The 27,650-nt window shown below is 44.0% G+C and overlaps 1 protein-coding gene across 3 annotated transcripts; it reads left to right on the forward strand.

The window, feature by feature from the left end:
- The first annotated feature begins 92 nt into the window (after positions 1 to 92).
- LOC139802475 (ligand of Numb protein X 2-like) lies at positions 93 to 27,650 on the forward strand. 3 transcript variants are annotated; one of them, XM_071757655.1, is made up of 11 exons: positions 93 to 296; positions 9,888 to 9,951; positions 12,873 to 13,321; positions 15,934 to 16,160; positions 17,557 to 17,756; positions 18,939 to 19,304; positions 21,631 to 21,813; positions 22,302 to 22,476; positions 22,651 to 22,861; positions 26,595 to 26,753; positions 27,259 to 27,650. In XM_071757655.1, the coding sequence occupies exons 3-11, from the start codon at positions 12,921 to 12,923 to the stop codon at positions 27,392 to 27,394; spliced, it is 2,058 nt and encodes a 685-aa protein (XP_071613756.1). In that variant the 5' UTR covers positions 93 to 296; positions 9,888 to 9,951; positions 12,873 to 12,920; the 3' UTR covers positions 27,395 to 27,650. The 3 variants fall into 3 exon arrangements, with proteins under 3 accessions (XP_071613756.1, XP_071613755.1, XP_071613757.1); XM_071757654.1 differs by lacking the exon at positions 9,888 to 9,951 and having other exon boundaries at positions 93 to 303; XM_071757656.1 differs by lacking the exon at positions 9,888 to 9,951 and having other exon boundaries at positions 94 to 303; positions 17,560 to 17,756.

The raw sequence follows: 27,650 nt of genomic DNA on the forward strand, positions 1-27,650 counted from the left end.
GGTGCCGCGGAGAGTGTGGGCGGCCGGGCCGGGCCGAGGAGGAGGAGGAGGAAGGGGGAGTGCGAGGGGAGGGCCGGGCTGAGCCGGGCCGAACGACACCTGGGCGGCTGCGCTGCCTCCTCCTCTCCACGTAGGTTTCGGCTGTTCTTCCCCGCCCGGAAACTTGGTGGAGGAGCCGCGTTCTTACCGCCGTCGCAGGCCGAGTTGGCTCTGGGTTTCCTTCGCTTCTTCTTCCCTCCCTTGTCCTGGGGGTGAACGAGCGAGCGAACTCCTTTTCCCGCCTCCGTCGTCTACAGGTGAGCGGTGTGTGAGGGGGGAGCGGGTCGGTGAGGGGAGGATGGGGTCGGTGAGGGGAGGATGGGGTCGGTGAGAGGAGGATCGGATCCGTGAAGGGGGGATCGGATCCGTGAAGGGGGGATCGGATCCGTGAAGGGGGGATCGGATCCGTGAAGGGAGGATCGGATCCGTGAAGGGAGGATCGGGTCTGTGAGGGGAGCGCTGCGTTTCCCGCCGAGGCTGAGGCGTCGGGCGGAGGGGTCTGAGCTCAGCTGTGGAAGCAGCTCCTGCCCGGTTCTCTCTTCTCTGAGGTTTTTTCCACAGTCGTGACTAAGTCAGAAAGCAAGTGTCTTTCTCTTTTTTTATTCTTTTTTTTTTTCTTTATGGTGACATGGGGCAGGGAGTGCGGGTGAGAGTTTGCCCGGCCCGGGGTTGAACTCTTCCCCAGTCGGGCTCTGGCAGCAGCAGCCCCGGACTCGGCGTTTTGGGAGGCTGTAGGGCAAACCTTCTTTGCTCGGAGATGGAGAGGTACTAAGCTGGCAAGTTTCTGGTGCCGTGCTGGTAATTAGTGCAGGAAAAAAAAAAGCCTATAAATAGAAGTGGAGATAAGCGGCGATGGGGACGTTTTGGAAATGCCTTAAAGGTAAGAAACACAGGTGATGTTAAACGTGAGGTAATGCTCTGGAGAGGTTTATAAGAGGCTTGGAAGGACATGCATGTGGGATACTATATAACTAGGTTTTTAAAAGTTATTTGTAAGAGTTTTTTCATGAGGGGTTTGAAGCGGGGTGAGGTCCCTCTGCCTCCCTGCTTGGCTGCCTGCACTTGACATCTCCCTTCTTCTGGCCTTTGCCTCGATATCTGGCTGAAAATTTAAGAGCCCAGGTGATGCCAGGCTCGGAGGTGGCACTGGGACTGCCCCTTTTGGTGGCAGTGCAGGCTTAGTTTGCTTTGAGCCACATTTGAAATGGCACTTAACAGTTCCTTGAGTGATCTGGGGGTTTTTTGGTCCTGCTTTACTTTGGTCACAATGAGTATTTTTCCTGTTAATTACCACACCAAGAAGGGTCATATTTTCACTTTTTGCTCTAGTTTCTGTTCTTAAGTCAAGGTGAAAGGACCAGAACTGCTAAAGGCTCCATGGGAAGCACTTCTCCAGCTCAAGTGCAGATGATAAGTGTTGGGGAGGCTTCTGTTGTTCAAAGGGTATGTTGGGGCAGGGTCACAGCATATAGCCCTGTGGAGATAATAAGCAGCCCAGGCAAGTTTCTGTCACTGTCACAGACCTCCAGAGTTGTCCAGTCTAAATCCCTTAGCCTCTGAAAACTCCAGAGCAACCCAAGCTTTGGGTGGTGGGGTTTAGTTTAAAGGAACTGTAGTTATCCTCCCCCAGCAGTGCCAGTTGTGTGTTGTGCCTCTGAGGGACAAGCACTGACGTTTGTCCTTGATGCTTGAAGGCCAGAGATTTTTGGCAGTTTTCCAGCAAAGAGAAAGCAGACTGTGCACATGGATCCTTCAAAACAAAACTTAAGTTACACGGGCAGACTCCCTCTTTTACTCTGTAACTAAGCAGATGGAAGTGCGTCTGCTTGCTGAAAGGGGCTAAGGCAGGGGAAATATTTATTCCCTTCAGCAAAGGGATTTGCTCCCTGAAGCAGCTCCTGAAATCAGAACAGCACCACAGTGTGCACAGGGAAAAACAAAGGGGTTGGATGGTTGCGGATGGAGCAGAGAAATGATAAACAGGAGACCAACCTTCTGTGGGGTTTGCTTGCTGTTGGAAAACTCAGCTGTGCTGTAAATTCACACTTTGGTTCACCTTATTTATGTGTCTGCTCTAGTATACAAGGTTGATGCACGTGTAACTCATTTAAATGATGCTCTGGCAGGGATGCTCTGGCATGAAACCCCACTGAAACTGGGAGAAGGACCTGTGGTGTGCAGCTAAAAGGAAACTTTGACTGTTGAAAGACAAGTTTCTTTTACAGTTTATAAGCAAATAAATAGTGAGCCAAGTGAGCAAAACTTAAGACACAAACACAACCATATGGCCTAGGGAATGAGAGATGTAAAAAGGTGGAAGGAAGAGCTACAGAAGGGAACTGGCAGCTAAATGACCTCCAAAAATACCCTGTGAAGTTCAAAGTTACCTAATGAAACAGGTTGAGGATTATTCTGCAGAACATTAGTACTACCTGGATGGCAATTTCAGTAACTTCCATCAGAAATTGTAATTAATGGTTTCAGAAATGATGGTAGTGCTGCACTTCCCCCAGTATGGTTAAAAGATGAATGTACACATTTATGTAGAGTCTTAGCCTTCAGAGTATAACAAGAATAAACTTGAAAGAATAAATACAACTGCAGAATAAAATATAGTTCCCACAGCAACCCCTGCTGTATTTTGTTACTCTTCCTTGTGCGTTGCCATATATTCCTTTTTTTTTTTTTCCTCTTCCCTGCATTAAAACAAAATAAATTCCCCTGCAACTGCTGTATTGATTTCACTTTGAAAATGAAGCTGCATCATTTCATTCTGATCGTGTGTATCTTGCCAGAGTACTTGCAGCTGTTGTCTTACTCACAGGCCTGAGTATGTTTTGCTGGTTTAATACAAAACCCTCTTGTTTGGCTTTTCCTTCTCAGCTTACTTTAGCAGTGCTGTCCCTACAGTTGTTAGGAATTGCATCTGACAATCCTCCTCGGTTTGTTCCCTGGTTTGTAACACATAAAATGTTGCTCCTGGCTTAGAAATTTCTTGATGTGACTGGAGTTTGAAAATATGACAATATCTGGTGAAGTTTTTTTTATGCTTTGTGTAAGAGATTGCCCGTGAGCCAGCATCTCATGAACCACCTAAAGTGTTGGAGGGGATTTAGATGAATGTGAGCAGGAAGAATTACTGTGCTGGTCCAGGAAAAAGCACTCAGGGCTGGAAGGAGGGAAATTGAATAAAGCCAGAGGAACTTGGAGAGACAATCAGCAGCTTACAGGCTGGTTTTATGTATATATAGTGGTCCCCTGAGTTTAGAAGTTCTGTGTGCAGATTTTGTTTGAAGACTGTAGTGTTCCTTATTTGGAATATCCCGGAAGGGAAGTACTGGAAAAGGGATGTGTATTTAAAAAAACAAAACATGTTGTCTAGCTTTGTCTGCTCTTTGACTGGGCCTTAATCTGTGCAATTTTGTAAACAGCCACAGCAATCTCTTAACAGCTGATTTTTTTTTTTTTCTGACTGTTAAAAAGGGGTTCAGATAAAACTTGACTTGCTGAAAGTTTATGGGGCTCACCTGTGACATCAGTTGTGTTGCAGTTGTTAAAAGCCCAGTAAATCATCATCAGGCCTATTTGTAAAGTTCTCAGACTTATTAACCTCCCACCTCCAGACTAATAAATAACAGATAAATTCTTTAAGTGTTATTGCAGGTCTCTAAACAGAAAATAAATAAATAAATCACTCTGTTTCTGCCCTAGGAACCTTAAATGGGAGGATATCCTCTTTTACACGATCTCAATTGGTCGGGAGCAGAAATTACTGTATGATTTGTTTCAAGTAGGACCCATAAAAATAAACTTAATGGGGCTTCTGGGCCTTTTTTTATTTATTATTTATTTAGGATGTAAAAAACCAAAACAACAGAAGAAGTTCCCTGAGAGGTTAACACCTGAGGCTATTTGGCTACTTGAATTGTAATCTCAGCAGGCTTCAAATTCAACAGAGAAAGGAGATTGCCTCCTCATTCCTACCTGCACCCTGCTCCTTCACGGGTGGCTGAGGAAGAACCTGACTGCTGCATTGATTTGTGGGCAGCTGAGGGACTTTGGTCTCTTGTTCCAGCTCTTTTAACGGGTGAGACAGCCATGCCCATTTAAAAATTTATTTTTAGAACAAGGGACAATAATTGCCCATTTATGTGTATTGTAAATATGTGCCCAGTAAGGTAAGACAACAATAGTCTTCAAGACCTGTTTCTGATACCAGCTTGGACAAAGCTTTAAATCAGGATAATATTAAAAAAAAAATAAATAAAAAACCACCCCTTTCAGTTTTCTGCCCCCCTGCCTGTGAGATCTGTTTGCTTAAGTCTAAAGTCAACAACATCGACCAGGAGAAACTCTGTGACAAAAAGGCATCTTAATTAGGTGTGCAACTGCACTCAAGCTCATGAACCTGAAATACAGATGTCCTAAGCAGCACAATGTTTCTCAAGTCTTTTAAAAACGAGCCATAGTAAAAATGAGCTGTAAATCTCTAGGGGAATCTTAATCCAGAGATTTAATTTATTTATTGACTCACTTCCCCTATAGTGCTTATTTACTTCCGTGCTGCCACCTGTGCTGAAGGACATTTCTGCTACTGGTTGCAGCAGCTCTGCCCTCCCACAGGCACTGCTAGGAGCTGAAGCTGCCTCCCAACCTTGCTGTGTGCCATCCTGAGGAACCACAGCTTGGGATGTGGCTGGGAATTACAGTGGTTGTCTTTAGGCTTTTTTGTTTAAATTAAGAAAACTTGTTTTCTTTCTACCCCCTTCACCATCATCTGGTGGTAAAATGTTTGTGAGGCTGTTGTTTGTTTGTTTGTTTTTAATGGGCCTAGAAAATTGATTATTTCATGTTGAAGGCTGAGAATAGCCAAGATTGGTTTCTTTAAACTGAAATGAGTTTTATTTAATTGTAATGTAATGTCTGGTAGTGTGGTAGAGCTTAAAGCTTTGTAGGACTTTCTGACAGGAAAGGCAAGGCTTAGAGCTAGAGAAATACCACAGGTCTACCAAAAGGTACAGTCTCTCTTCCTCCTTCCCCCTTCTCCCAAGTATTTATGACAATACCTGCTTTGGTAAGGATATTCAGTCAGTGACTTTTAAGAACATACAGCTCTATACTGCACAGTTGCTTCTTCCCTTGTATGCTTCAGAAAGTCAGTGATAAGAAAGCAGCTGCTATTTCTGACCCCTGTTGCAACACCCAGCTCACCACTGGACAGTGGTGTCCATGGTTGCTTTTGTCAGCTACTGCCAGGCTTGTGGCTTTCAGGGCTGGCTCCTTCTGAAAGCTCTGCCCAAGCCAAACCTCTGCACATCAAATGCTTCTTTCAGGTTCCACACACTGTGGTGTTGTTTTCTTTCTGTAGACAAGGAATTTTCAGGTAGGTTCACAGGCAACCATGTGGTGAGAGCACCTTTGCCTCCCATCCTCAAAAACAAACCCAACTCTTTGGAAAGTTAGTGAGCTTCCAGATTTTTAGATAAACCTAAATCTTAACATCAAGTCTCCTAATCCCTCTTTGATTTGATTTTGGGCTTTTGGCTACAATTGCAAGAGAAGCTTTGGTTATTAATTACAGATTAGGTCCTTTATCCTTAAATTACAGCATTGGATTCCTTCTTTCTTTCTCTCTATAGAGAACTTTTCTCACAAACATCAAACAGACATTTAGGGATGGAATTGCAGATAGCTGCCAAATTCAAAATATAGGTGAGGGTGGGGGTAGGGGTATTGGGTTTCCTAGAGAGAGATGATTAGACACAAGAGAAAAGCATAAAGAACAAAAAGAATAAAACAAACAAACAAAAAGTCTGCATGTGCTGCCAGTGGTGGAACTTCCCTAAGAGTCTTTGGGTCAAATTCTGCAAAGCTGCAGATGGATTTATGTGAGTGGCTCACCAGAATTCCTGCCAGGATAAGAAGAGAAACTTGCATGTTTTTCCTGAAGGCAGAGTGTAGAAAGGGTGGTGGACATAGAAGAAGCATTTAGCAAAAGGTGAGAAAACAAGCAGAATTATAACTAAACCAGCATTTTTTCTGCAGCACTTCTATTTGATAGCATTTAATTTCTCCATTTTTCAGAGCAGAGTGTTAAAATAATTGCAGTTCAGTCCCCTTGGAAGAAAAGTGTACGTGGAAAACATTTTACACCACTACTTAACTCCTTAAGAAGAGGGGAAGAGAGAGGAAATTTACAAGTTCTTGTTGCCCAGATAAAGTTAACTGAGCCATAACACCAGCATCTTCTGCTCTGTGGAAAAAAATTGGGATTAATTGTTGAAATTACATCAGTGCAGTGCCTCTGCTTCAGCATCCTGAGTCCCTGGTGAGAGTCACTCCTCTGTGATATCATTAACTGAACTGAGAAGCAAATGATAAGAGCATATGGTAGTGAGGCAAATTAATTGTAAGTGCCAGCTTCTTAATTTTTCATGTCAGCATTTCTTCCTCTTAAAATCAGGGGTGTGTTTGCAATTTAAGTTGTTGATTGCTAATAAGGTTTTTAAAATAGGTAATACAAAGCTAAGAGATCTTTCTTTTTTCTAATGTTGAACTTTCAAATAAACCAACCAAACTGTTTAAAAAAAATAAATCCATCTTCAAGTGCATTATGTTAACACTGGAAATGTGTTCTGCTGGAGAGCTGATGTTGCAAAAGTTGTTAAGGAGAAAGCTCCTTGGGATAGTCTTGCTCTTGTCAACAAAGCCTTTTAGCACATCCCTCAGAATTGGGTTTCCTGGAATAAAAAGTCTTTTCTAGTCTAACAGGATAATGATCCTGATTATAATTAACAAAAGGTACAATTGGTTTTCTGTTTTCTGGTTGAGAAAACAGATACTTGCCCAGAAGTTCAAGCAGATTAAATATAAAATAGCCCAACGAGTACAGAAACACCAGGGAGTTAGAATACAACTTATTTTCAGATTTATGGATAACAAATGAGCACAGGTGATGGGGACAGTGAACACTTTTTCAATTGTTGATCTCCCTTTATATTGAGCATGGCAAAGCAGCTTGGATTGAGAGTTTCTGAATCAAAGTGTTCCTAAATGTGCTGAGCAGTTACTCTTGGAGGTGGCTTATTAGAAACCCTTTGGCTTGAAGGCAAGGTTAATTAGTGAAAGGGTTGTTTCTTATTTAGCTGTATAAACTGACCATTTAAAGAAGCTCTGACTTCCTACTTTTACAATCAGTGGCCTTATCTTCAGCAGCATCAGAAAATAAGGATAATAGGACATTGTATCACCACCTGCAACTATTCTTGGGTTCACTATTGTGGTTTTTGTAATAGTTGAGCTACTTTAAGTACTGCTTATAAAAATCCTCTGATATTTCAACACTATTTTCTCTGCCACTACTGTAAACTAAGGACAGTTTACTCATGGTTGTGAAACCCTTCAGCAGGAGCACACTGGAAGTGTTCAGTCAGGACCATACCAAACCTGCCCCATTTTGTACACCCAAAATAGCAATGAAATTCAGCATAAACCCCCTATTCCAGACACTTTCTGCACAGTCTGCTTCTCTCTCTGTAGAATGAAAAGTCAGTTGCCCTTCTGTGGAACACAGGGTTTCTGAGCTGGGTGAAAATTGTTTGAAGACAGTTTAGCAGAAGTTCTGCCACTTTTTTTCATGGTTTATCACTAAAGCACTGGGCTGGCTGTGTTAGAATCCAGCATGAACTTGCTTTAAGGTAAGCAGAAAGGTTTGGGGTTAGTGCCCTGCTGGTGTGTGCCCTCAGTCATCTTAAACCAGAATGTGCTGGCTTTGTTTTGTCCACCCTCCAAAAAAAAAAAAAAAAAAAAAAATTAAAATTAATTGTTTAGCCTTTAGTTGGAATGTTGCCTTTCCAGTCTCCCAGGGAAATGTCATTATAAATACAATAATTGGTGTAATTATTGCAGTAAACTATTACATAGCAGTATACGTGGGGCAGGAGCCCTGCAATTTCAAAGCCAGCTTTTATATTGAGGTTTTATCAACATGTAAGTGCTGAGCTACAGATGCACAGAAGCATGAGCCCCTTCTATTTCCTAGGTATTTTCTGTGGTCCAAAACACTTTTAGACTTACTGTGGATTTAATTTTGAGAACTAGTTATATGACAGTTTTTTGGGAGTTTTTTTTGTTTGGTTGGGGTTTTTTGGGGGGGATTTTTTTTGTTTTTTTTTTTGTTTTGGGGGGGTTTTTTTGGTTTGTTTTTTGTTTGTTTGTTTTTTGGGTTTTTTTGTTTTTTTGGGTTTTTTTGTTTTTTGGGGTTTTTTTGGTTTTTGGTTTTTTTGGGTTTTGGTTTTTTTGGTTTTTGTTTTTTTTGTTTTTGGTTTTTTTTGGTTTTTTTTTGTTTTTGGTTTTTTTGGTTTTGGGGGTTTTTTTGTTTTTTTGGTATTTTTGGGTTTTTTTGTTTTTTGGGTTTTTTTGTTTTTTTGGGTTTTTGGGGTTTTTTTGGTTTTTTTGTTTTTTGTTTTTGGGTTTTTTGGGTTTTTTTGGTTTTTGGGTTTTTGGGTTTTTTTGTTTTTGTTTTTTTGGGGGGGGTTTTGTTTGTTTTTTGTTTTTGGTTTTTGGGTTTTTGGTTTTTTGGGGTTTTGTGTTTGTTTTTTTTCAGTTTTTTGTTTTGTTTTGATTTTAAGTAATTTTAACTAAAGGATTGAGACATTCCTCTGGCCATCCTCAACTGTTAGAAAAAGTCTTACACTTCTGTGTCCTTACTGCAGCCTGGTGGCTGCATTTATTTTGCAATATGGAACGACCTTTGGCTCACACACCACACTTGTGGGTTTTTTAGACCAGTTAGCTAACAGAAACAGTCTTCATTTCCTTTTTTATGTTATTTTGTTTGTTTGTTTTGATTGGTTGGTTTGTTTTTTTCTTAGGCAGGTCCTTTGGGATGGTATTCAGGGAAATACTAAAGTGTTACATTACCTCCAGTTGATGGCTCTGTGTATTTTACCCTCTCCTGACACAATTTCTCAGTCTTTTAGTGGGAATAGGGACAATGTTATACCTTAAAAAGAGAGGTCATTAAGGTAAACGTGTTCCTGACTGAAAGTGACTTGCATCAGATGCTGGAATGCCCTAAAAACCACAACCAAAAGCTGCCTTTGGGAATTCTGGGACTTCAAATGCTAAGATTGGGAGCAGGGATGTGCTCTGGGGATAGCCAGGTACCACAGCTCCTTTCCAGTCACTGGGGTGCAAGTGGAGGCACAATGCTGGAAACAGTTCTTAAATAATTATGCTTTTTAAAAATTATATTTTTTTTTAACCTGTGAAAGTAAGTAATAAGTTCTCTTCACAGGTCCAGGGTGCTTTGGAGAACTGAGCAGAGTTTGTCCATCAGGAATGGTGCAGAGGAGTTGGTTGCTGGTGTGGTTCTTGGCAGGGTCCCTACTAGAGCTCTTAGCAGTGGTGTAGATGTGCTGAGGGGGTGTATGTCTGAGGCTCTGTGCCCTAGCAGAGTTAAAACAAGAATAGGCAATGTGCTAATATTGTCAGGAATAGTCTTGCTTTGGCAGGGAAATAGATTAGACAGCCTGATAAGTCTTCCTTTATATATATATTTATATATAAAAAAAGTCTTTGAGTCAGTCTTGCAGTACAATAAATCCTACTTAAAAAAAAAAAAAAAAAAAAAAAAAAAGCACCCAATAGTGATCTCTTTGAAGAAACACAATAAAGATAAAAGTGAATCCAAAGAAGACTTTTCTCTAGCCTACACAGGGCAAGAAATGGGGAAACATAAAGAGATCTCTGCTACTTTTATTTCCTGCTGTTCTTTGTCATGGATAGGAATGGGATGTCTTACTTGCTAACCAATTCAGACTCCAGAGGTATTCCTTGAATTCCAGACCAGCAGAGTCCACCAGAGCTGCAGCCTATGTACATGCTGGGCTTCCACCAAGTCAGTAAGTAGTAACTTGGGACCAAACTAGAGCCTTATTTTATTATTCCCTTGTGCTCTCTGTGTGAGTTAAAACCCACGTAGGGCTCAGGGAGAGATCCAGGTGCTGTGGAGAAAGGCAAGAGCAGGTCATGTACCCCTCAGGGTGGCCATGGATGGAAAGAAGCTGGAGAGGGGGAATGGTGTAACCAAAGGAGCAAGACACGAGCAAAGAGGGGACCTTCAGAGTACCTGAAATCCGATGGAAACTGCAAACGATTGAGTAAATAACAAACTTCCCCCCCAAAGCCAGAATCCTGGGGACTCTCCTGAAACGAGAAGCTGAGGGCAAGCCTGCCTGTTGTGTTGAAACAGAGCATTTGCCAGACACTTTAAATCTGTCTTGTTGTGCTGTGTAGTCATCTTTGCTGAATAAGATGTTAGCAATTTTCCTCTTGCAGCACATCTGCTCGCAGACTGAATCACCCAGCGAGCGGGAGGCTTGTTTGAGCCTGCTGCCCTCCTGGGCTGCTCAGCTCCTGCCTCGCCGAAGGCTGTGGGCTGGGCTTCGGCACCGAGGTGTCAGGCTCAGGTTCCCCGGTGTCTGCAGGAGTGTCCTCCCTCTGCACGGGACCCGTGGTGGAAAAGGAAAATTTATTTTGGCGCTTTGGAATGAAAGCTTTCACGCCTTGTTTTCGAGGATCTAGAGAGCACGGCAGCTCCCAGGCACAGGGGAGAAAAAAAGCAGCAAGATCGAGGTGATGCTTTTATCTTCCACGGGTTTTGAGGTGACTCATAAATGGGATTCATCTTGTATAACCTTTAAACACAGAGGGCAGGGAATGAATTTGGTAAATAATCTGAAAAAAATCCCATATAAAAGTAGTTTATCAGCAAAATTACCACGGGGTTTGTTTTCAGTGAGAAAGTGAATTTGTTTAATCACTTGCCAAAGCTTTATGCAAATATTACAACCCGAAGCACAAGTATTTCTTTTGGGTAGATGTTTGCCTTGGAAGCCTGGTGTTTCCTTAACTGCTGGTGCTGAGCTGATTGATTAGAATTGGTAGGTGATGTCAAGTGATTGGTGCTGAAATCTTCCCCTTTTCGCTGACCAGAGGATTTAAGATTAATTAAAGGTTTTTAAGCTCAGATGAAAACTTCTAAGACAAGCAGTAGGGATGCCTCTTTGAGATGGAGGTAAGTACCAGAGAACAGGAGGACTTGTAGGAGATTGGGGAGCATGGAGGAGACAGCTGCTTTGTTTTGCTTGTGTGCCATAAACTGCACTTTCTCTTTTGGAGAGCACTGAGGCAGCTGTGCAAGAGCTAAGGAATAAATGCAAAAAGAAGAGCTACATCTGTACATCAGCTTTCCTGATGGGGAAGATGCTTTCTTGGCACTGCAGCAGCAGGAGGAGAAGCAAGGAACTCATGCCCTGTACCTAGCTGGAACCCTGACAGAAATGTTTTTAATCTTTTGAAGTGAACAAGTTTCTATGGCTAGGTTCAGTTCTCCTGTGAATGGCTTGATTCTGTTGGTGATATGTTATCCCCTTAATTAACTGCCTGACTTATGCCTGACAATTAACTGAAGCAGAGTGATAAATGATTTTTATTAGAAACCCATGACTAATTTTTTCTTGCTGTTCCTCCTGTCTTATTGTTCTTGCCTACCCTCCTCCAAAGTTGCTGCCTGGTGCCAGCCATGTCCTCCAGGCACTGGTGCAGACCAGTGTTCTCTCTTGCTTAGGCTTCTAGCTGGTCCAGGTAAAGCAATTGTTTTCAGAGATTTTCCATGGTGCCTTTCAGAAATTTTCCATTTCATCACAGTTCTGCAATTTGTTTTGTTGTTGTTTTAAAAGACTCTAGGATTTTTTTTATTTTTTTTTTTTTACATGAACATTAAAAAAATCCAACCCTAAAACTCCCCAGAAAACCTCACCACCACCACCCACACACCCTACTGTGAAATACAGAGTGTTAGCTTCATCTTGTACCCCGTTTCCTACTTGATTAAATCACTGCCAGGTTAAAAAAGAAAACAACCAACCCTTCCTGCAGTAGTTTCTGTGCCTATAAAGTAATCTGCTGACAAAGTGGTGAATTTGGTATTTAATGACAACAAGAAAGATTCAAAATGGATGTGACTGGAGACAGCTCTATTAAAATGAATAGAGTGGGAGCTACAAAGAACTTGGTTTGCCCCTCATCCTCTCCCTGACTGTAAGAAGCTGAAGCTCAACCCTTTGTGTTACAACAGATTGTGATGTGGACAATTCTTTGTTTTTTTCCATTTAGAAAGCTTTAGCCTTTCTGTAGGAAATTAGTTTCCATGGGTGAACTTAGGCATGGATGAGGGGGAAACAATGCATTGTTTGGTAAAATTAACTTTTTTTTGAAGGGAGTGGGCTTGAAAGGAAGGAAATGTGGTTAGATGCAAGTTTCTTTTGAAATACCTTCCTTTTTTTTTTTCCTCATCCCTCCCCAAAACAAAAATGCAAATAACCAGAAGTCCCCAAACTGATGCTGTAGTCTATAAGATACTTGGTGTAATCTGGAAAGCCAGGGAGAAAAATTATGAGTTTAAAAATCCCATTCTTGGTAATCCTTTTGTTCCCTTCTCTGGGTTGTTCTTCCTCAAGAACGTGCAGCTTTTGTCTCAGCTTTCCTAGTTCCTGAGTTTGGCAGGGTTTTATCTTCTCTGTGTGTCAAGTCATTTAAGCTGAATTTATCCAGAAACGTTTTGCTGAGTCATGTCCTTGCATTCCCTGATCCCTCTGGCTTGATCATTCACAGGGCTGCTGTGGAAGGAAGATCCCTAAGGTGTGGGGTGAAATTCCAGGGGGCACTTCAGGCTGGAATGCCATTTAATTTTTAATTGGTTTGATGTAGAGTGGGCAACTGGCTGGAACTCTCTCTTTCTCTCCCTTTCCTCAGAGGTCCTCTGTCAGACAGCTGCAGTGTGCCAGGTCCCCTTGCTGCTGGGCTGTGAGTGCCTGATGCTGGCTGTCATGGCTGACCCCACAGCAGAAGATCCCACGTCCCAACCCAATGAACTCTGCTGTGAGTGTGGTCAATTCCACCTCTTGCTGGACAATCATCTCTACAACTTCCAGGACGAAGTGGACGACGAACTCATCTGCCACATCTGCCTCCAGCCTCTGCTCCAACCCATGGACACCCCCTGTGGCCACACGTACTGTTTCAAGTGCCTGGAAAACTTCATGCAGGAGTATAACTTTTGTCCTATGGATAGGAAGAAGCTCTCTTTCCAGCAGTGCCACAAATCCAGCCTCCTGGTACGGAACCTGTTGGATAAGCTGATTGTGCTCTGTCCTTTCAAGGCAGACTGCCAGCAGACCATGCAGCGCTGTGAACTGGAAGCTCATCTGCAGAACAGGTGCTTCCTCACATTATATTTTTGCTCCTTGTATAACCCCATCTGCATGTTGGGCTGCTGACCAGAAAGATCCATTCTCAGGGCAGCCCTTAAACTGGGGCAAGATGGGACAAACAGAGATGAGAGAGGGTGAGGCCAGCAAGGTGGGTGGGTGAAGACAAGGTAATTGTGTGTGTCTGTGCTGGGGAGGCCAGCTCATGTGTTCCAGAGGCAAAGGGGGAGGTGCTTGCATGCAAGTTGTCCCCAGACACAAAACCTATCAAATCTACAGAAATTTGTGTGTCCTGGACTGAAAATTATTATCAGGGTGTTCGTTCTCATTTCACTTGCAGGGAACAGGCAGGCACAAAATGGCAACATTCTGGAAGCAGGGGGGGGGTATCATGCAGTGTTTCCAGTTTAATTGGTCCAATTAAGATGTGCAATACATAAGTCTTTGATCCAAATAATGCAAGTCCCTCCAAGCTGTACATTATGCAGATGCTGAGTCACCTACTTTTAATTCCATTACCTTCCCCTTTTGCTGAGAAAGAAAAGCAAACAAAAAAAAAATTTTTTTTTTCCTGCTTGCATAGGGAGACTTTTTTTTTTTTTCTTGTCCTTGGCAGTAGAGAGATGTTTTGGTGCTTCCCCTGTTGGTGGAGGTGGTGGCAGGCAGAATATTACAGCTTTAAAAGAAGTGCAGGTGACAAAGAGCTCTGGCCAGGGCAGTTGTAAAATGCTTGTTCCTACCTGATTAATGATTGCAGGGAAGGGAGCCGAGTACAAGCCCTGCTGCAGGCAGAAGGAGACCTTCCCTGGCAGTGGGTGTTTTGTCAGTGCATGGTGAGAAATGAAACAGGCTTCTTTCCCTTCAGCAAGATTGAAGCTTTTTGTGGCAATTGCCTTTAAGAATAGGCCAAAAACCAGTGCACAGGGAACAGGTACACTCAGGACACCTTTGCAGTTCCAGCCTGGGACACATCCTTGTGGTTCTTGCTCGTCTCCAGTACCCATGAGCTGAGAGCTTAAGGTATAGCCAGGGAAGTGGCAGAAGATGCTCATGTGGCCCTTTCCTCTGATCTGTGAAAGTCTATAATCTCCTTTTTCTTAAGCTTGTACCTTTCTTTCCTTGTACTTTTTGTTACTTTTTGTACTTTTTGTTACTTTTTGTACTTTTTGTTATTTTTTGTACTTTTTGTTACCAGGCAGAGCTGAATGCTTAGGGGACAGGGACAGGGCTGCTGGAGCCACGGCTCAAACCAGGGCTGAGCCTTCCTCTGCCCTGCAAATCTACCCTGGTATCAGTAAACTTCTGTCACTTGTTAATCCCTCTGGCACAGAAGTTAAACAGAGAACAGGGAGGCACCCTGAAAAGTTTACCTCAAGAGACCTGGCTGGAAACTGTATCTTTCTCTTACAGGTCTGATAGTTCTTTGTGGCTTCCTCAGAGAGAGTCTGTTCTGAAAACCAAGGCTGTTTCACCTGGGCTGTGATCCTAGTTAAACTCAACAATGAAAAAAGTGAAGGAAAAAAAAAATTATACTAGGATTTGCACACTCCTATGCTTTAGTTTTGAGATTAACCAAAAGCAGGAGACTTAAGGAAATAAGCATCTAGAAGCCTTTTTTTGGGTGGGAAGGGATTTCTCTGCCCTGTGCAACATGAATTTGTTCCTCAGCATCCTGGGAGGGCCATGTGCATGAGTGGATCAGTCAGCTTCTGCCTTTAAGTTTCAGGGTCATCTTACTGCTTGGAGAATAAATGAGTAGGGATAAACCAGAGGAAGTAATACCAGCATGAGACTTGTTTATCCAGAATGTAAATAGTGGAGTTTAATTTGAAAAGTGACTCTGGTAAACACCCAATACCACTCATGTCTCTGAAAGTGATGCTTTTGCATTCATCACCCTCCTCACCTGCCACCTTTTTTAGAAGTACTCTTGATAAAAGGACTTGGTTTTCCTTGCTCATTTTTGCTGAGCAAGGCTGGCTGTGCTGTACCTGCCTGAATGTAGAATAACTTCTTGAACTTCTCAGTCAGGAGCAATCAGTGGGATCATAAACTCCTCTCCATTGCTCCTGTTTGGGTAGAGCCCTCACCTGCATGGACTGGTGGAGTGCTCTCTGGGGGGCAGGTCTCATTCTACAAAAATAAAAAAATAACCAAGCCTTGCTTGCTGCTCTTGCAGGTTACTGGATTGTTAAAAACAAAGCCTAATTTAAGGGTGAGCTTGAAACTTGAGCCACTTCCTTTGCATAAAGATGCAGTTCACAGTCATCACTCACAGGGCCAAGCAAAGTACTTGCTTATGTTTTAAGGGGAATTGTTTTCTTCAGCCTGTGTTTCCCAGGTAAATCTTCAGTAAGGGAGCCTCCCATTCCTATTGCAGTCTCCTCTTAAAAATAATTTGCTTAATAATTTTGAAAGTAATAAAATGACAAACCCTCTCTTAAGATGATACTAGTACAGGCAGAATGGGAATAAACTTCAGCATCCATGACACAAGCTCTGCAGGTGCTGAGATCCTGGATGTGGTTCTTCACTTAAACCTTTATCAGTCAGAGCTGATGTGTGCTGGGTTAACCACACAGGCAAAGACCAGTCACAGTCACCAACCATCTCTCTCTAGGTGTCCTGGGTTCAAGAAATACAAATCTGAACTCCAGAGGAAAAAGAATCCCATTTCCAAAGGGAAGGAAGAGCCTCCTGCCAAGGCAGAGACAACACCACCCAAAGATCCAGAGGTACCAAGTGGAGGATCATCACTGGTGGCAGAAAGCTCTGCAGCTGCTGTGGTATCACTAGGGACTGCAGAGCCTGGACTGGTTAATCCAGCTTTTGAGGAGACTGAAGAAGGTGAGAGTTTGATACAGAAATGTAATTATCTTTTACAATAGAAAAATGAGAAATAGAAAAATGAGAAAAATAGAAAAACTATCCCGGAAAATTCAATTTTTAAAATGTCCCCAGCATTCCTAGAACTCTTCAGTGCTACCCATCCATTAGAAGCCTTCAGAGTAAGCTCTTTCCTCAGCTTCTTGTGCAGCAGGGAGGAGCATTCACATGCATCAGGTGTGGCAGGATCTGTTCACAAGCACAAAACTGTCTGTGCAGAACAGTTGAGAAAATCTCTGTTAGACTGCAGTACCTGCAGTATTCTTTGCAGAAACAAAGGCAGTCCCTGTCAGTGGGAACAGGCAGCCCTTAGAGCACTTGCAGAAGCCAAATAATTAGCAATTAGGAAATGTTCCAGCTTCTTTTAAATCTTGTTAAGAAAGTTAAATGTACAATTGATTTCCTGGACTGGTCAGTACCTCTGCAAGGGTGTGCAGCCAGTGTGCTTTTATAGCATAGCTTGGATTTGGGATTAATAGGCAGTTATTAAACCCTGGCAGATAAAAGTCACCATCTCCAGTATACAACAGCTTGTCTCAACCCCTGCTAGAAGGCAGCAGCCTGGAAACCCCTGTGCCTTGTTGCAAAGTTAGTCTCAAGTTTCCAAGCATGCAGGGGCTGGAGATGGCAACTGCTGTGCCTGTGCCAGAGTTAACACACAGGTCAGTTTACTTCTTTTTTTCCCAAAGGACATTTAGGGCACTTTTTGCATCTATTGTGTGACAAGAACACTTCACCTGGACAGGCAGTGTGCTTGGCTTCATGAGAGTGTTGGGCCAACCTAAATGTTGCAGTGCTGGGAGATTTAATATGACTTGCTAACAACAACTTTAATCTTCAAAGTGTCTGCAGAAGCCTTGCCTAGTCTTCAGTGTGCTGTGAAATAGGTAAACATCTCTCCTGTTTTACAGGGGGGATGGGAAAAGAGAGAGAAAGGAAATTAGAGGAGGGAAGTTGCAGTGAGCTGCCTGTGGTGAAGTCACCATAACCAGTAATTACAGCTCAGTAATTCCCTTTTCTAATGGGCATATTGGAATTTGGCAGTTGTCATGTGTGTGCTCCCAGCTGCCACAGTAGCATGGGAAGTGAAACACACTGAATGCCCTTTAATAAAGCTCAAGAAATAATAATGAAAGAGTTTAAATCTGCCATAAGCTAGAAGAAGGTGGGAAGCACTCTGGAGAAACTGTAAAGGAACCCGGGCTTTTCAGGTTATAGATCTGACCTATCCTTTCCTCTCCTGATTACTGCTTCCCCTTCCAGACACTACTTTGAACTGCCAGTGCTACAAATCTTGTGGTGCCACACCAGGAAAATTCTGCTAATGTGTTGTTTTTCCTTTTCCAATTCCCACCAGCAGACCTCCCCCAGAGAACCAGCCTTGTGGCTGAAACAACCACCATTGAAATCCACCGAGAAGACCCCGAGGAAGAGCTGGGGATGAGGATAGTTGGGGGTAAAGACACCCCACTGGGAAACATTGTGGTTCAAGAAGTCCTGAGGGATTCTGTCATTGCTGCAGATGGCAGAATAGCACCTGGGGACCATATTCTTGAGGTAAGTAAAACCCCACTGGTATTCCCATCTGGGAAATCTCTACAGCTGAGGGTTTAAAGCACTGATCATCCTCCTGTGTCAGCAGCACTGCCTGTCTCCTGGGGCTGAGAAGCAGATTTTGAAGTCTGTTCCAGCCATGCTCATATTCACATTGCATATTTGATAGCTTTTGAAATTCAGGCCATTTTGGATAAAAGAAGAAACATTTCTGTCTAATACATCTCACCCAGCAGCACCATTTCTCTCCAAAGGGCTCTGCTCTAGTTAGGAAGTCTTCTAATTGCTCACTGCACCACGTTGCTTAAGCTGCATATTCTCAATGGGCAGGTCCAAAGTTGAGGCCTCACAACTTGAGGTAAGCATCAGATATGGAACATGAGTAATATCCAGCACCAACCTCCTTCTGTGCTGACCCACAGCCAGATTTAGTTTCCAGATTTATCACCCCAGGTGGCAGTGGGCTTATCAAGAGGACAGAAGCCTGTGTGAAGCCTCCACACAGCAAGGACTCTCAGCAGCTCCCCGTTAGGGCTAATTATTTGGCATGCCACAAAGACCTAATTGTCCTGTTGGGCTGTGGACTTCAGTATGGACTGGAAGCCTCCTGTAGACAATACAATCTCCAAGCTGGTTTCTTAGACCAATACAGTCATTTTTCTTTTATCCAGTTGAACTGCACATGTCCCTCCTCACTGGGCTGGAAATAGGGCAGGTCCCCACACTTGGTAGCCCTGTGAACATCCTAAAAGAAGACAGCTCAGAGCCTTATGTGACACCAGACAAGGCAAAAAGCAGCTAATTAAAGTTACCTTGGTAAAAGCACAATTAAATTGATACTTGCAGACCATGGACCACTCCTCCACTCTAAAAATGAGGATGAGTGGACTCCAGTTTGAGACTTCTCCTCCAAGTGTGCACCAAACACTGGGTGCACTGATTGAGTATTTTGCCATTTCAGATTTGTCAGTGATGTGAGCTTTCCTGTCTTGTCCTCAGCTCTTTGCCATCAGCTGTGGTCTAATTTCCCCTGCCATCTTTTTCAGAAAACTCTCCTCTCTGATGTGCATCAGGAGCTGCCCAGGGGGTTGGACATCCTGCCCAGCTCTGGGAAGTTCCGCGCTGCCGACACCGCCTCGGTGCTGCAGGTTCTGATTACTGACTCTGCTTTGTTTGTCTTTCTAGGTGAACGGTGTCAACATCAGCAGTGTGACTCACTGCCAAGCTGTCTCCTTCCTGCGCCACCCAGGTCCTGTTCTCCACCTCATGGTCCTGCAGGAGAAGGGTTTTTCCAATAAGACTGCACAGCAGGATTCCTCTTCCGCAAATCGGGAAGTGATCCACGTGACCCTGATAAAGAGGGAGCGCTCCGAACCCTTGGGGATCAAACTGATCAGGAAGACAGATGAGGCAGGGATTTTTATTCTAGATCTGTTGGAGGGAGGTTTGGCAGCCAAAAATGGGAAGCTGAGTCGGAATGACAGAGTCCTGTCAATAAATGGCCAGGATTTGAGGCAAGGAACACCCGAGGCTGCTGCACAGATAATCCAGGTAATTTATGATGTGGTGATGTTGTACTGCTAATGATTCTGCAGCTGCCTGCGTTGATGGCAGGGCTCCTCTTCTGACCCAAGGGCTAACAAAACACACTAGAGCAGACTGCATTCCCTGAAATCTCTCTTTGGGAAAGTGATTTCCCTGCGGACGTGTGGGAAGCACAGCTTCCAAATGAAGATAAACATAAAGAGTGGGAATCCATCGTGAGTCATCTCTGACAAGTCTGAAGTGAGGCAGTTGCTCATGGCACTTCAGTTCATCCAAGGCAACTGGATCCCCTTTCTGTGCAGAATGAGTGTTCCTGTGCACTCTGCAGATACATGCAGCAGAGGAAAGGAGAGATGAGGACAGCCCCTCGTACTTCAAACAGTCAAACTGAAGGTGTTTGCTAGGAGATGTGATAGGCTGGCAGCAGGGAACAGAGCCCCTTTGTCTGATTTGAAGCCCTCTCTCCCCATCTTACCTGGGAGAAGAGTCTAGAAAATGAGATGAGGCTCCTCAGGCTAAAAACATTCTGAAATCAACTAGAAGAGAGGTGGTCTGCACCAAAGGAATGTGCTCCTGTTGCAGCGTGCCAAATGTTCTGGTGAAAGGAGTGGGCAAGGGACTTTGGTTAAGGCTTAAGGATTGCTCTGTGTGCAGCAGATACCAGGCTGATCAGTTTAGATTCTTTATCTCCCTAGGTAATGACCTCCAGTTTCAGTTTTTATCTAAAGATCCCAACACAATACATCTCATCACGTGCTGTTTATATCCTGGGAAGGATCTGAGGTCAGCAGAGTGAGGGAGAGCCAGTTCTCTTCCTGGTAATCAGCAGAGGAGTGCAGAGGCATGGGAGAAAAGAGAGAGAGCAGAGTTCCAGCACTGAGATCCTTTTTTATGTTCTATACATGATTTCATCCTATGGCCCCTTAGAATTTTGTTTGCATGCCATTAAGTGCTGATATATTTCTGTTACAATGTGCAAACACAACTCCTGTGTGAGGAACTCTTCCTTGATCCCACTGAAATCAGTAACCAAAGTCTCAGCACCAGCTTCAGTAGGTTTGGGGACTGAGTTTCCTTTGAAGTGACATTTGTGTAAAACTCTGACAGCCTTCTAAACATTACCAGTTCTTCTGAAGGCTGATTTGAACTCTTGGTGAAATGTAAATTTAATTTGGGTTAAAAAGAAGTTATTGTACCTGTAGTACCATTTCCAACTGTATGTTTGTGCATATACATGCACAGCCATAGGTACTACTCATAGTCTGGTACTCCTGGTTGAAGGGGAGGGCAAATCCCCATCTTAGGATGTGATGTTTAAAATATATTTTATGCAGACATGGATCTGTGCCTGCCTGCCTGGAAAAAAAAATAAATGTTCTAGCTGAAGTGACTTTGGAGGCTGAAGGGTTTTAAGTTCAAAACTTACCTGTACTGGTTTAAAACCAAAAAAATACCAACCTCCAAACTAGTTGATGCAGGGAATGAACTAGAAGCCAGGGAATTCACTTCTGTGGCACAGGGGAGCAGGGTCCCACCTCGAGAATTAAGAGCAGCAACTATAATTCTGGCATCCTCTGCAGGAAATGCCCTAATTAAACACACACACGCCTTACCCCAGTGGAGCTCTTCACAATAAGGTTTTGTGAAGTGATCTGAAAGAGCCACCAGAATGAGAAGAGCAGCAACAATAGTGAATACTTTTCCTGTCCTTCTGCCAAGGCCAGACACCCAGCTGGTTAAGTGTTTAACTGGCAGCAATCTTAGAGGAAAAGGTCATGTCTTCAGGTGCTCTGGGGGAAGAAAGGGGTGGGAGATGCTGAACAAGAGACGTGGGACTGGGAGGTACTGGAGCTGGGAGGGAAAGAGCTTTAATGAGGTTTTTTACATAAAAAGAAAAAATATGCAGTACTCACATCAGGGTGGGCATCCATGGCATGGACCAGTCAGGGCTGTTGCTCTGTTCATTTTGGATCACAGCAGAATAGGCTAATTTGGGTTTTTTTGTGTGCTGAAGTGAAGGAATTAACCAGCACTTTCCACCTTCCCTGGTTTGGCGCTCGTAAGGGAGGAAGGCACAAGTGAAGTCTGCCTCTTCTCTTGTTCCTTCTACATTCACATTTGCTAATTCCTTTTTTCTTTTCACCACAGGATTCTGTGGCTCTTCACAAAAACCACCAGGTTGCAGAGCCCTGTTTCAGACCCTTTGTAGAAAGCAGTGCCACTCCTTATCTCTCCCCAGGACAATGACTACAGGGGCCGGTCCTTCATTTCTGATTGTTTTTGCTCTTTTATTTATACTCTTTTTTTTGTTTTGTTTTGTTTCTCCTGGCAGACCAGTGACTCAAGAGTGAACTTTGTGGTCTTGAGGCAGCCAGGCATGCAGCTGTCTGACCCAGTAGAAGATGGCAGCACATCAAATAGCAGCAGCAGCAGCAGCAGCAATGGAGGGAGCCCTGTGCACCATCGGAGACGACCGGACCAGAACCACTATAGGAGAAAATCTAACTACCAGAAGGTAGATTTTGTAAATAATAGGAAAAGTGCTGATTAGTCTTGGTCTAGCAGGACTATTATGGTTGCTCTGTGATGTTGATTTATCACATAAGACTGATCTGTAGCTCCATTTTTTTCTTGAGAAGCAGCAGGTTGGCTGTACTGGAGAACTGCACGTTTGTCACCTACTGGGAAACAGAGTTTTTAGGACAAAAAAGGTGTCAAAATGTCTTCAAATGTCTCAAATGTTGATGCAGTGTTTAAACTTCTTTTCTAGAAAAGGCAAAGGGAAATATTTACCATCCATGAGACATTTGGGACTTGCTTCTCAACACCCATCAAGCACAATGTGTTCAGGGTATTGCACAGTGACACTAAGTTATTCCTCTGGTTTGGAGCTCCAGGGCTTTCCAGGACAGAAGTAGAAACTACACAAACTACCCTGCAGTGCTTGGGTGACTTCAGTGTTGCATTCATGAAGCTGCATTTTGTCCTGTCATCCCTCTGCAGGATTTGCCTCAGGGATATGCGAGTCACGAGAAGACAGTTGCAATAAAAAAGGAACCAAAGGAATCGTTAGGAATAACAATTGGAGGTGGAAGGGATAACAAAAACAAGCTCCCTATCTATGTAACAAGCGTGCAGCCCATTGGATGCCTCTTCAGAGATGGCAGAATCAAGAGAGGTAAGGAGCCACTCAGCCCCTTTAGCCTTTAGGAACTGGTTGGTTTCTTTCTCAGTGAAAACTGGATCTGGAGACTGAAGTGAGGCAGAAAATAAGGTTCCAGTTGAGCTCTTGAGGAAGAAATGGGCTGCACAACAAAAGGCCTGTAATAATCCTATCTTATTTAATCAACAGGAGATGTACTTCTGAGCATAAATGGCATTGACTTGACTCACCTGAACTACTATGAAGCTGTCTCAGCACTGAAATCCAATGCAGCTTCTCACTCAGTTACACTGAAAGCCCTGGAAATTGTGTCATTGAACTCAACAGAGCTGTCTCTGGACATCAAGGAGCAAGGATTCAGTTGGTCTCCCCTCTGGATCTCGTGGCTTGGCTTGCCTAGGTATGCTTATTCACTCTCTGGAGAGCTCTTCAATCACACACTTGACTTTCACTCACACACCAGAAATTAATTGCTTTGTTGTTTGACTTGGCAGCATTGTTGGTAATCTGTTTCACTCTGAAGCAGTGGAAAAACTTATTTGTCAGAGAGATGACAGTAAAATGAATGCAGGTCAGGGTGTTTACCCATCATCCCCCAGCTCCTGTTGGACAGTAATGGTATTTCAGAAGTTACTGGAAAGTTTTTCCTAAGATAACTACCACAGAAAATGAGAAGTACAGATTTGGGCATTTGAGGCACGAAGTAGACACACAGATGCAGTCTCTGCTAAAATATCATTCACTGAAGTCACTCTGGCCAAGAGATAGCTGGGCTGTTTTATAGTTATTAATCTGACCATCTCACTTAGGGACAGGTATCCTTTTGGGCTGTTGGAATTGTTATCCTTAGCATGCAACAGAAATGATTCTGAATATTTTGAGTGATTCTGCTGCAAAGCTTTGGACAGCAGACAGTACAGATTTTAGCAGCTATGTTGTCATTTCCAGATGACAAGTTTGGGGCTTTGAAAGTTTGAATTTCTATCTTCTCCCTGATGAAGTGAGCCTCTGGTTTGCTCACGTTTGCAGTTTCATTAAAATACCTTCAGCTGTGAGAGGCAGAGCCTGTTGTCATTCCAGCTGACTGGAGGAGGCTGGTACAGGAGATTCACATGGAACAGTAAAGCCAAACCCTTCTGTGGGAAACCCAGATTATTTACAGCCTTGTTTCTTGAGGCACCTGAAAGAAGAAATCCTAACAAAGCCTCTGTTACATTACCCACGTGTTACCTAGCAGCCTGTAAATGCCAAACAAACCAGCCCAGGGAAGGCAGCTTTTGTGTCTTGAGTGACTGTAACTTGGCTTGGACTCAGCCCCTCTGCTCCCTGGGGACTCAGCCTGTCCCTTCTGGCCAGGTCTGGTACCAACTAGCCCAGAGCTGCACCCAGACAGCCTGAACCTGAGTGCAAACCCTCAGACACCAGCTGGTGTTCATTCCTCTTGGGTGCTCCTGCAGTGAAGTCCAGCAAGGCAAAACCTGGCTCTGTTTTTTCCCTTCTTCCTTTTTCCCATTTCTTGTCTGGTGGCTTGCAGCTTCACCAAGCTTTCTGCTGCAGGGACTGGAGCCCACTCTCTGCTCACCTGCCTTGGTGTCAAGAATATACTGAAGTTCTTTTTCTGCTGGTACTCATGTTGAACCCCTTTTTCATTTGTCTCTTGCTGCACCTTGCCACTGAAGCATGGAGCAATGATTCCAGATGCCCTTTCTACTCTTCAGCCTTTCTTTCTTACTCTGACCTGAACTCAGACATCCCAATTTGCCTTCTGTTCCTCTGTGAGGGTGGTCAGGAGGCACAAAGCAAAGTTATTTCATTTCAGCATTTGACAAAATCCTCCTCCTTCTTTCCCATAATTAAAAGTCTAACTCTTGTGCTTCCTCACTCCTTTTCTTGTCACCTCTGCACACTTGGTGCTGGCCTGAAACACAGAGCCTCTGTAACTCACCCTGCAGGACCTGGGATGTGGCTGGTGCAGAAGATCCCAACTTGTCCACACCAAGAGGGGCAGTGTAGCAGGATTTTTCCATCTAACCTCAGGCAACTCGTATTGGCAGTTCTGCACCAGGTGGCTGCTCTCTTGCTTGCATGTTTTGTCTTGTAACACAGCTGTGGGTAGCTCTACTGTCCTTGTAAACTTACTCCTCCATTCTTTTGCTTTGTTATTAATTGGTAGTGGTGAGTCTTACCAGTTAATTGTATGCTACTACTTAACTGCTACTGAACATTTACCATCACCACTCTATACATCACTCTATACAGAAGGCCCATCTCAAAATCCTGCTTTGGAGGGGGCATGGGTCCTAATTCATTGCACACTGAGCCCTAAAACTACTAGAAATGCCAACCTTACAGCTTGATTTACCTTTTCTCTGTAAAAACGTTGATTCTTGAAAATTGTAACTGTCACAGCATGGCTTATGGATAATTCTCAGAGGGTGGGAAAGCAGTTTTCCTCCTGCCTTCTTCCTTTGGGCTTCCCTGAAGCCAGTCCCCAGGAAGCCTGAGCTCTTTCTGCAACAACTCTTGGGTGCTCCCTGCCCCAGCTCACTCCACGCTCTGATGCAGAACTGCAAACTCAGCAGAGTTTTTGTCAGGATAAAACTTGCACCTTTCTGTAAAGTCTCCTGTTCTTTTCCCACAGTCATTTTCCACTATAGTAAATGAACGTTTCTCTTCCTAAAACCCTTTTTTTTTTTTCCTATGGGAAACTGATTTCTAGCAAACAGCCTTTCCCAGATCTTGGAGAATGTGTCTATAATGTTTATTTCTGTTCTTGTGGTGATGTAGCACTCACCACTCTTGCTCTCTGGACTGTTTATCTGCACCAGCTGCCACATGAATTTCTCATGGCTGTGTTTCCACACTTCTGTGGGACCAGTAGAAGAAAACCATGGAGGCACCAGTAAGCTAGAGCCAGGTCTGCCAGCCCCTCTGTGCAAAGAACTCCTACAAAAGTAAATTACAGTTTAAAAGCAGGTAACTGAATCTTTCTCCCACTGAGGAGGCTTTTGAAATCTGAAACTCATCTGCAAACTGCAAAACCCCTCGAGGTGAAAAAAAAAAAAAAATAAGTTTAGCTGCTGGAATTCCCTTGGTGGGATGATGGGTGCCAGAGGGGGACCTGACTGAGCCAGAGCACCCGAGCTTCACACCCATGCTCCTCCTGCCCCACCTTTCCAGCTGCCTCACAATGACTCTGAGCCTCTTTGTGCTACAAACTCAAGGAGCAAGAGCTCTTAGCACCAAAACATCCCCTTCTCCAAGGCAGCCCCAGCATTGCAGCACACCCCTGGCTTACTGAGAGGGAATTCCAAAAAGCAGTGGCCTGGGAGCTCTCACTGAGGAGTCCAAGATCTTGCTGCACTCAGCAGCTCTGGGTGCAGGTCCTGCAGAAAGACCTTTCATCTCCTGATTTCTAGTGATAGGACAAGGGGTAATGGTTTTAAACTGGAAGGAGGCAGATTGTGACCAGATGAAATTCTTCACTGTCAGGGTGGTGAGACATTGGAAGGAGTTGCCCAGGGAAGCTGTGGCTGCTCCATCCCTGGAAGAGTTCAAGGAGAGGTTGGATGGGGCTTGGAGCAATCTGGTTTAGTGGGAGGTGTCCCTGCCCATGAAAGGGGCTGAACTGGGTGATCTTTGAGGTCCCTCCAAGCCAAACCAGTTTGGGATTCTATGATTTGGCAGCTAGAAGAGAGGCTGCCCTACATCACAAGTTGGCTGATGCCTCTATTGCACCAAGTGTGTAATGTACAGATGGAATTTAAAAAAGCTCAAGTCTCATTAATTGCATGGGTGTAGCTGCTGTTCATGACCAGTTCTTGTCACTGGGCCTGTGCACATTCATTAGGAGGATTCATCAAGTTACTCATGAGCCTTTCAGGTCACAAACCCTTTAGAGGATGGTAATTTTCTCTTAAACTAGCACTGACAACACTGAGACAACATGTCTAAAGGACAGGCACCTTCCAATCTGGGAATCATCCCTGAAACATGCCCTGAAAAGGGGTTGCCTCAGGTTCTTAGAAGAAGAAAATAAATATGAAAAAAGAAATTACAAAGCTGCACTTTAGGCAGTTTTTCCTCACGCACTCCCAAGTTTTCTCTGTTCCTGACTGTGCCTGTCTTCACAGCTACCTCCACTGCTGTCAAGATATTGTCCTCAGCAAAGGCAACCTGGAAAGCTGGGGCTTCAGCATTGTTGGGGGCTTTGAGGAAAGCAAAGGGAACCAACCCTTCTTCATCAAAACCATCGTGCCCGGGACTCCCGCCTTCCGGGACAGGAAACTCAAGTACGTGTGGGAGCTGCAGCTCTCAGGGCTGTCTGTCAGGAACACTGTTGGTACTTCCAGCAGTGTGCACTGCTTTACTGAGGGGCTGGGACCCTTCTAATGAGCTGAGCTAGAAGTTAATGACTTTAATTCTTGGAAGTCTCTTTTGTGCAGTTAAAGCTGTTACCAAAGATGTAACAAACGAGAAGTCCTGTATTAATGAGGGGGTTGGGTTCTCTATGCGAAGGTGCAACTAAAAGGCATTGATGGTTACACTTTAAAAGGCTGTTAAGGTTTTAATTGAGTAATTAGGTAGAAGTAGAAAGTAAAACTTCTCCCTCTGCTGCTGGTGACCTTCTCTGCTGTGTCACCCCAGTGCAGACAGTGTCCTCCTTTTCTCTTGCCCTCTTTGACTGAGTCAAAGTGAAGAAGTTGCTTCAACAAAGAGTTGATGCCCTTGGCTCAGGGTGGGCTGGATGACTTATAATAACTAAGTCCTGATGAGCATGCTTCCTGTTTTCATTAGGTGTGGAGATGAAATAGTGGCAGTAAATGGAGTGCCAGCCATAGGAATGAGCAACTCAGAACTAATCCCAATGCTGAAGGAGCAAAGGAACAAGGTGACACTCACTGTGGTCTCCTGGCCAGGAAGCCTCGTGTGAGAAACACCCAGGAGGTTCAGGTATTGTTTGGCCATCACACCAAGTGAAACGTGGGACACCTAAACCCCAGGGAATGCTGAACTCTTGCAACACAGCACCTTGTCATGGGAGACTTTAAGCTTTCTTTTTGGAGAAAAACCATTTCTTTCCTGTGCTGAGGTTCTCAGCAAAGCTGGCTGTTGGATTCGAAGCAATGGTTCAGCAGAACAGTTGTAGCTTCCTGGGCTCATTAAGGCTCCTCAGAATTGCTGTTGCA

Source organism: Heliangelus exortis, chromosome 14, assembly GCF_036169615.1.
Source record: "Heliangelus exortis chromosome 14, bHelExo1.hap1, whole genome shotgun sequence".
NCBI lineage: Eukaryota > Metazoa > Chordata > Aves > Apodiformes > Trochilidae > Heliangelus > Heliangelus exortis.